The following is a 10,074-nucleotide window of genomic DNA, read 5'->3' on the forward strand; positions in this document are numbered from 1 at the left end:
CAGGCAAAAAAGCCCAGCCATCTGACAAAAGGATTAACGGTTTAAAGCACACTACCACAATACCCCCAGCATCTACTTCTTCAAGTGTGTGTAATCGCAGAGACAAACCAACTCGACATACTGAAACCACTACAACACCGGCAGCGGCTATCCCGGCTTCCGATCCACATTCATCACAGTAAAGATTGAATTGGGTACAAAAAGAAACTAGACCAGAAACAAAGTATCCCAAAAGAAACAACGGGTAAGATTTATTATACCTACACCAACTAAGGAAGTTAATGTGAAGGACAGATAACCAAAACTACTTAACAGTGACTTATAATCGCAATATATATAGCAATTAGATAAAAACGTGTTGCAGCACGCCCGCACATACTATCCCCACGGAGGACTTAACAACAGCGCTTTTAACAAAAAGCAATTAACAATTACTCTAACGATCACGGCAGAAAGACTTTATCTTTCATAACTTATACGATTTTTACTGTATCACTTTATTTTTGTTTCACTTTTATTATTTGTTACTATTGTTGATACCATTGACGCTATTTTTAATTATATTGTTGATACCATTGACGCTATTTTAATTATGTATGTTCAGCTTTAAACAAACGAATATGGTAAATATGGTAATTAAGAATTAATATTGCGAATATTCTTTGTGGATACCATACTTCTTCACAAGTCCACTATATCAAATCCATAAAAAATATCTGCAATTAAACCAAAATTCAAAAATTCAAATATACAGATATGTTTGTATAACACACTAAGTAACAGGGATTGGAAAACATATTATAACATTTTATTCACACTGTATGGTTGGCCAACCAGTTAGATTTGTTTTAAGAATCAATTTCTATTGTTTTAAATTTTATTGTATGTATTTATAATTCTAAAAATAAATAGATCTCATTGAATCCAACTACATAGTAAGACTATCTTTCCTTATTGGGTAATTAAGCACAAGCGCTTAAGAGTCTCATCCAATCCAAATGTTAAATGCTGACAGCGTATGCTGTTGGTATTTAGCGATGCAGGGCAGACATGAACACTACAGTGAATCATGTCTGCTCGGGGTATGATAAATCTACCCCATAGAATGTACTAAATGGCATCTGCCTTGTACAAGTATATATGCAAATAATAAATTCCAAGAGTCAATTTATTATTTAACACCACATTTTCTAGAAGTTTTATGATATATTCTGACTACAGCTTTCACTGTTTGTTGATTCTTTTAGACCTTATCTTATGACTGCTGGTTATTCTTCCATATAGGAATAGGGACATGTAACTCAAGATTAATATGCACATAGACTAATCTCAGTTTTGAAAAGAAGTATTTTGCAATCCACGTGTATTAGCAAAATGCTACTTGCAAACATTATCATTATTTTAGGGCATATGTGCATATGCCTAATGCACCTGAATTCAAAAACTGCTCCAACACAGAGAGCATATGGGGCTAGACCCTTAGGATAGGCACTCATGGGGCTGACAAATCTGTGGGGGCCCTCAGCTCAGCGCCCTAATTCCCCTCCTCTTGTATTCCCTGCCCCCTGTATGGCTCACCTCTGTCAAAACATTCTGTGGGTCCTTTATAAAGAATAACACTATACATTATAATACTTGATACCATAAACCTTCTCATACCCTTATCCCTGACAGTGCAGTGTCCCCCAAAGCTCCACTTGCCGATGTGTCTCACTATTACAAAGCTGATGAAGTTGCCCCGTTTTATTTCAAAATGTTTTTCAATTTTAGTTTTTTCCTTTTGTTACTGTTGATTGACACCCCCTGTTAACTCTCCCTATAAGTATAATATCTCAGTACTGGTGGGTTTGTACCAACACTGAATCATATAAGAATGGGAAGAACAAAACTTTACTAAATGCTACTTGCACTGATGTAACATATAATGAAAGTATGAAAAGAAGAACACGTGACCACCAATTGCAAAACTTTTCCGCTGAGACTTCAGGGATATAAAACCAAATATTTGTCTTTCATGATTCAGATAGAGCAAGCAATTTTAAACAACGTTCTAATTTACTCTAATTTTTCGTCTTTCTCTTGGCATCTTTTTTAAAAAGCAGGAACGTAATGCTTAGGAGCCGTTCCATTTCTGGAGCACTTTATGGCAGCAGTTTTGCAAGAATGTTATCCATTTGCAAGAGCACTAGAGGGCAGCACTACTTCCTGCTATATAGTGCTCCAGATGACTACCTAGGTATCTCTACAACACAGAACATTGTAGGAATGAGGCAAAGTAAATAGTAAATTTGGAAACTTTTTTTGACATGGTGTGCTCTGTCTGAATCACAAAAGAACAGGATGCCATTATTGGTGAAACCTTAACATGCCCACTGGAGATGTGCAGCCAATATATGTTTACCTACTCCAGAGGTCAGAGGCCATCTACCCACCAACAACACTTAAATGGTTCTACAAGAATGTAAGGGTGAAAAAAAATGTTTTACTTTCTTCAGCCTCTTCAGGCAAAAGGGGCTGATTTATCATATGTCTGTCCGACATGATCCGCTCAGCGCTGTCTGCATTTAACATTGCACAAGCAGTTCTGATGAACTGCTTGTGCAATGCCACCCCCTGCAAATTCACGGCCAATCGGCTGCTAGCAAGGGGTGTCAATCAACCGATCGTATACGATCCGGCGGATTGATGTCCGCAGCCTCAGAGGCAGCAGACCAGTTAAGGAGCAGCGGTCTTAAGACTACTGCTTCATAACTGCTGTTTCCGGTGAGCCTGAAGGCTTGCGTGGAAACAGGGGCATCAGGGGCCATTCGGTCCTTGATAAATCGGCCCCCAAGTTTGAACAGGTTCTGGGGCTGATTTAACAAATGGCGCACGGACATGATACGCTGTAGTGAATTATGTCCGCCCAACATCACTAAATGTTGACAGCATACGCTGTCGGCATTTAACATTGCACAAGCATTTCTGGTGAAATGTTTGTGCAATGCCGCCCCCTGAACATTCGCGGCCAATTGGCCGCTAGCAAGGGGTGTCAATCATCCCGATCAGAGGTGGCGGATGGGTTAAGGAGCAATGGTCTTACGACCGCTGCTTCTTAACTTATGTTTCCGGCGAGCTGGAAACATCGGGCGAGCAAGCAGTATCGGCTGCTTGATAAATCTCTCCCTCTGTTTAAAGAGGTTTACCACAGATTTGGATAAAATGAGTCAGTACATATCATACTACTGCTGGTGGTGTAAGCAGGTGCACAAAACTTACAGACAGATGTTCACAGTGAAACCTGTCCCTGAAACACTTCGTTATGTGAAGTAGCTCTACTAATATAACTGTGCTACAAGATGCTTCTAATCAAAATACAAACACATTAATGTGCATTACATGAAACCCAGTTTTTTTGCTTAATTCAGATAGAACATACAATTTTAATCAACTTTTCAATTTACTTATATTATCTTATTTGTTTAGTTCTCTTGGTATCCTTTGTTGAAGATTACATCTAGGTACGCTCAGGAGCTGGGAGATAGCTGCTGATTGGTGACTGCACATTTATGTCTCTTGTCATTGGTTTACTGATGTGTTCAGCTAATTCTCAGTATGGCATTGCAGCTCCTTCAATAAAGGATACCCAGAGAATAGAACAACATTGATAATAGACGTCATTTGGAAAGTTGTATTTATGAAGTTTCTTCAGGGGTTCTATAGATTACTCTTATTTTTATATTTGTTGTTTTTTTCTTATAATTTTTGAAGAAAATACATTTCTAAAGATTGGAAACTATCAGAATAATATAATAGGAACTTATGCAAGCCAAATAAATGTACTATTACCCTGGGACATTCAATACATAGATCTTGATTTTGCACATTTGGCAAAGACATCAGGTAAATGTTGTGAACTGATGACTTGTCAGAAGGTGTGAAATGAAGAGAAGCACGTTGTCTTCTTGTTCCTAGTACGTTGCAGAGAGGTCTGAAGCAGCGACATTATAAATAGTCCTTAATAAAAAGATGGATAACCTGCAAGCTAATGACAGCCACTGGTTTAAACTGGCCTGAATAATGTTAACAACAGGGAGTTGTGTGAGGAGGGGGCAGCATAGAGAGGCTAACTTTAGCAACAAGTATTGGAAAAAGTTTTTACAAGTGATTGACATGCAGTTGCCTCCAGTCTTGCACAGTGGAACCTGCCAAGATTGAAGGGAGGGCAAGTACTATGGCTTCATAACAAAGATAAAAGCCTCAGACCATCAGAGTCTGCATGAGGGACGAAGAGTTAAGCAGAATAACACCAGAGATTCATCAAGAAATAGTTTGCAACAGAAACAAAAAAAGAATATAAGAAATATTCAAGATAACGTGATAGTTTTACTTTTCATTTAAGGTAACACAATTTACTTTTTTATTACTAGATTATATATTAAAATCAATATTCCTATTACTAATACAATATCACTATTTCAAATATTACAATATTACTGTTACAATATTACAATATTACTATTACAAATATTACAATATTACTGTTACAATATTACTATTACAAATATTACAATATTACTGTTACAATATTACTATTACAAATATTACAATATTACTGTTACAATATTAAAATATTACTATTACAAATATGCATTTTTTATATCTTGTTTTCTTTAAACTTTTTGAATATTACTGCACCTATCTATGTTATAGTATATAAAACTTAGAAATACATAAATAAGGCTTAGAAATACAGGATGCTATTTTGCAAACTAATTGTAGTATAACATGCACATTTAGAATATTGTAATTTATTGCATGATTAATTGCAAAATGAATTAAATGTTTATACTGTAATTGCATAAATACATTTTAGCATTAGTTATACAATACATTGTAATATTGTGTGAAGCTACTTATATATCATTAACATAATTATTATAGGCAAAACAGAGATGTTTATACAGTTACATATTTAGGAAATATTTAGCTGTTCATAACTTGGAGGGGTCTACAAAAAAATATTGGAGGATAAAGATTTATTATACACAAAAAAAAAGTTGATGAATTTTCATGTTATATTTGATACTGGCACTTTATTAAATTAATAAACCATTTACACATTTTACCATCATAATATGGTGACCCATACAAAGAAGAAAAATGAACTAATAAATCAGATAAACTGTGCACCTGATGCACTTATATTTTTGCAGCAAATGAATTGACTGATATATGAGCAGGCAGTGATTCTAATGTATATGGATATTTTTTTCTGGTCTATTCAAATCCATTAGAACTGTACAAAATGATTTGAATGGGTTTTCAAATTAAATGCAATATGATTCCATTAGTAACCCTGTTTTTCACATTTTATTACTTTGTCGTGTCTGTACTTTGCATTGAGAAAATTCAATAGTGGTATTCTAATACATCAGAAACAAAATGCATGTTTTTTTTATTTTTTATTTAGCTAATTTATATTAAATCATAATAAAACTTAAAGGATAGAAAGGTCACAATTGAAATGTGCATGGTGCATTTGAATTTTAAATAGAATATTTTTTTGTGATATATGTACCTATATATGTATGTAGAATGTATTATTGTTTTTCAGTGGCATACAGACATATGCTGTGAGGGCCGGTGCACCAGTCACACTACACTTTCTCAGAGAGTCAGCAGTGGCTTGTATGACATAAATAACGTCTTCACTAGCACAATACATAACATACCACTCTCTGAGCTTGAATACTGGTGCACGGAATCTTTGCATGTGCATCTGACAATCAGTAATGACTTTAACTAGGAGCATTTTTGCTAATCATGCTCTTTTCAATGTTGGCCTGTTCCAAGCAATATGTATTTGCTGTTCTTGCCTCATTTTAAAATATGTTATTGTGCATGTTCAGTGCAAATATCAGTAATCACAATCATTTGTTGGCTTAATAAAAAAGGAAAAACTATAACTCTAATAACAAAAATAATTGTTTTTTTATTACATAGTTCATATATTCTGTACATGCATCTGAATAAATCAAATTGCCATTTGATACTTCATGTACCTAAAGTAACAAGATGCTACTGGAAAATAATTTAACATCTGTGTTTATTTTTTATATTAGGTATTAATCATCCTTTCTTTCTTGATGTAGACTGTAAAACTTTGACAAAATCAGATATGAATCTGAATGAAAGGAGGAGTGAACACTTTGTAGAAGAGATGCTACTCATAACATCTCAGAATCTGCCTCTGATCGAAATGAAAGATAATTACACCCTTATCAAGGAGCTGGGCAGTGGTTCATACGGACGTGTGCTTCTTGCAATGAACCAATCAGAAGGTATTATTGTCTGTTTTGTATTTTAATGCACTAGAGACAACAATCCAGAGATGTTTTTACTCATTCTGACCTCATTTATTTTTACAGGCAATCTAATGGCTCTAAAGTTCATGAAGAAGAGTAACACAGACCTCCGTGGCTTCCTTGTTGAGTACTGTGTATCCCTTAGCCTCTCTGATCACCCCTGCATTATTGGAACCTTTAACATTGCTTTTCAAACAGACCTGCACTATGTCTTTGCTCAAGAGTTGGCAACTGATAACCTCTTCTCCCTCATGAAACCCCAGGTCAGTACTAAATTATGATAGGATATTAATAGCACAGTCTTGAGGGCTATGTGACACTAGATATGACAAGCAATTGACAAGCAATTGGTGGTGTTCCGAGAAGTTAAAAATGAATATACTTTAACATTTCTTTCTTAACTTCACTTACAAACTTATCGGTTATGAGCAGACATTTACTTATTTGGCAAATTAAAGGGACATGAAATCCAAATTTTTCCTTACATTATTCAGATAGAACATGCAATTTTAAACAACTTTCCAATTTACTCCTGTTAGCAAATTTGCTTTGTTCTCTTTGTAACCTTTGTTGATAGAATAGGCTCAGGAGCAGCAATGCACTATTGGGAGCTAGCTGAACACATCTGGTGAGCCAAAACAAGAGGCATATATGTGCAGTCACCAATAAGTTGCTAGCTACCAGCAATGCATTGCTGCTCCTTAACCTACCCAGGTATGCTCTTCATCTAAGCATACTAAGAGAATAAAGCATATTTGATAATAAAAGTAAATTGGAAAGTTGTTTAAAACTGCAGGCTCTGTTTGAATTATGAAAGTTTAATTTTGACTTTACTGTCTCTTTAATAAAATATATAGCTGTTATCAAGGCTTGTGGGCCTCTCAACTGGCCGAATGGCTTGTTAGTTGCTTAACTGTAGTTCCCATTCAAATCACTGTGTCACAATTTCTAATCTTCTGAGGATGATATACTGTGTGTTAAAGGGATATGAAACCCAAACATTTTCTTTTGTGATTCAGACAGACCATACCATTTTAAAATAGTTTCTGATTTACTATTAACAAATTTGCTCCAATTCCATCATATTCTGTGTTGAAGAGATACCTAGGTAGCCATCTGGAGCACTACATGGCAGGAAATAGTAAACATTGCTGTCATATGGTGCTCCATAAATGGGCCGGCTCCTAAGATTTACATCCCTGCTTTTCAACAGAAGATACCAAGACAGCAAAGAAAAATGGATAATAGAAGTAAATTAGAAAGTTGTTTAAAATTGCATGCTCTGAATCATGAAAGAAAATGTGGGGTTTCATATCCCTCTAAGTTATATTAATTATATTGTTGTCAGCTGCTAACAATTGCTTTATAAGTCCACTCAGTGCCCTAATTAAACTCTTTAGAAATATAGAAGAATAGAAATGATAAATTAAGAGGAGAAAAAAAAAATCCAATCTTAAAGAATGTTTGCATACATTTATATTCTACACTATTTTATTTTTATTTCTCTCATGGTCATATTTGCAGGTAGGTGTTCCTGAGATGCCAGTTAAACGATGTGCTATTCAGCTCTCCAGTGCTTTGGAGTACATGCACATGAAAGGACTTGTTCATCGTGACATCAAACCTGAAAATGTCCTAATCTTTGACAAGGAATGTCGCCAGATTAAGTTAACTGACTTTGGACTTTCTTGCACAAAGGGCACACCAGTGGAATCAATGCCTGAAAATTTACCCTATACAGCACCAGAGATGTGCATTCTGGGATCAGCAGACAAATTGATTGCACAAACTAGCTTAGACAATTGGGCATTTGGGGTACTCCTTTTTTGTGTCCTAACTGGATACTTTCCATGGAATTCTGCTTTGGCATCTGATAAACATTATGTAGAATATGCTAAATGGCACAAAAGCAGTAGAATATTCCAAACGCCAACTCAATGGAAAGTTCTTAGCACAGAAGCTATAGAAATGTTAAAGAAATTTTTGACACCAGAGCCAGTTCAAAGATATCCATGCAAAGAAGTGATGAACTATCTGAAGACCCCTTGGAAAGTTAGCCTAGAAAATAAAAATATCAATCTTGGAAGAGGAAGACTGGATAATGCCAACTACCTACGTGGTAGAATAGACAACAGAAACTGCAATATAAGGAAACCACGATGAAAACAGAACAATGTAAGTTCTGGTTTTGTAATCGGATGTTCAGCAGACCTTGGTGAACCCTTACAATACTGACTTGTAAGCCACCAAAATGAAGCTTAGAAGCTCATAATGGACAGTAGTCAAATGTTGCAGTACGGCATCATGAGAAGTAGATTTAAGAGTTTGTGACATCACTTACTTTTATTACTGTTACAGAACAGTAATACAGGAGTATTCTACATAATGTTCAATGAGAATGTGAAACCAGCCTAAAAAAGCTGTATATTTAACTTAATTAGATCAATACATAAAAGGCATTTATAAAAAAAACAAGAAAGATCCTTTAGAGCGATAGAATATAGAAGGCATACAGTTATATTAAATGAAAGTTAAAGGGATATTTAATCAATGTTCCAATTTAGTTCAATTTACTTCTCAAGCTTCAAATTGCATGCTCTATCAGAATCTTGAAAGGAATGTCCCTTTAAGGGTATTAATCTTTATATTCTCATGTCTCTGTCGTTCAACTGTATGGAAGAGACCAAAAAGATAACAGAACCAATGTTGCTTAAAAAATATTTTCTAGTGTAAAAATGAAATTGCTATTTCATTAGAGAGCTTAATTTAAAAAAAAATCCTTCAGTTCACCATGAATTTATCTTCCTCAAAAGGGTTAAACACATAGTAAAAGTTGCATTTCTAGAACACCTTCATTCTGCTTAGAGTATACACAAAAATGCCTGCTTCTCATTTGCTCTGCATGTGGCGCTGGAGCATGTTTCACTATGGATTTAACCCCTTAATAGAGGTAAATTTTAAAAGAACATATTATTTTTAATAAAGTGTCCCAAAGAAATAACTTTTTAATTTATTTAATATATTTACAATAGAAATTCTCTTCACAATGAAACAGCCTCTGCAAATGATCTTCATTTCAACAAATCCAAAATTATCAAAAAGAAATATATTTAAACAGACCCACTTAAAATTATGTGATTTTATGGACCAAACACTTTTATTAGAATATAATTTTGACCATAAGTTTGTAAACCTTTTGCCCAGTTTGTATTGAGTGTTTATTGATCTTTATATAGTTCAGCTTTATAATCTTTTAGTTACTTTTACACTGTTGTTTAATAATTTTCAATAAAAAAATTCTCTTTAAAAAATAAATCATTTTCCATTGTCATTTTCTTTCACAATTAGAATCTTAAATACATAAAATACAAAAAGGACAAAGTAATAAAACAAACAAAGATATCCTTGGCTGAAATGTTGTCCTTTTAATGAGGGCATACTCAAATAGACTCAGGAGTGTACAAATACAGTCTATTCCAGAATTGTTATTGTTTAAAAAGATAATCCCTTTATTACCCATTCCCCAGTTTTGCAAAACCAACACGGTTATATTAATATACTTTTTTTCCTCTGTGATTGTCTTGTATCTAAGCCTCAGCAGACTGTCCCCTTATTTCAGTTCTTTTGACAAACTTACATTTTAGCCAATCAGTGCCTTCTCATAAGTAACTCCACGGGCGGGAGCTCAATGTTATCTATATGACACACATGAACTAATGCCCTTTAG

General features: G+C 34.6%; 1 protein-coding gene across 1 annotated transcript; it reads left to right on the forward strand.

The window, feature by feature from the left end:
• The first annotated feature begins 4,164 nt into the window (after positions 1–4,164).
• On the forward strand, positions 4,165–9,662 carry LOC128638044 (serine/threonine-protein kinase SBK1-like). Its single transcript, XM_053689915.1, has 4 exons — positions 4,165–4,381; positions 6,135–6,323; positions 6,411–6,610; positions 7,872–9,662. The coding sequence occupies exons 2-4, from the start codon at positions 6,161–6,163 to the stop codon at positions 8,508–8,510; spliced, it is 1,002 nt and encodes a 333-aa protein (XP_053545890.1). The 5' UTR covers positions 4,165–4,381; positions 6,135–6,160; the 3' UTR covers positions 8,511–9,662.
• Positions 9,663–10,074: the final 412 nt, after the last annotated feature.

The sequence above is a fragment of the Bombina bombina genome, chromosome 8 (assembly GCF_027579735.1).
Source record: "Bombina bombina isolate aBomBom1 chromosome 8, aBomBom1.pri, whole genome shotgun sequence".
In the NCBI taxonomy this organism is placed as follows: domain Eukaryota; kingdom Metazoa; phylum Chordata; class Amphibia; order Anura; family Bombinatoridae; genus Bombina; species Bombina bombina.

Coding starts and splice junctions, on each gene's coding strand:
- LOC128638044 (XM_053689915.1), top strand. CDS start 6,161: ATGAATCTGAATGAAAGGAGGAGTGAACACTTTGTAGAAGAGATGCTA. Junction 6,324..6,410: donor TGCAATGAACCAATCAGAAG/GTATTATTGTCT, acceptor TTATTTTTACAG/GCAATCTAATGGCTCTAAAG. Junction 6,611..7,871: donor TCTCCCTCATGAAACCCCAG/GTCAGTACTAAA, acceptor TCATATTTGCAG/GTAGGTGTTCCTGAGATGCC.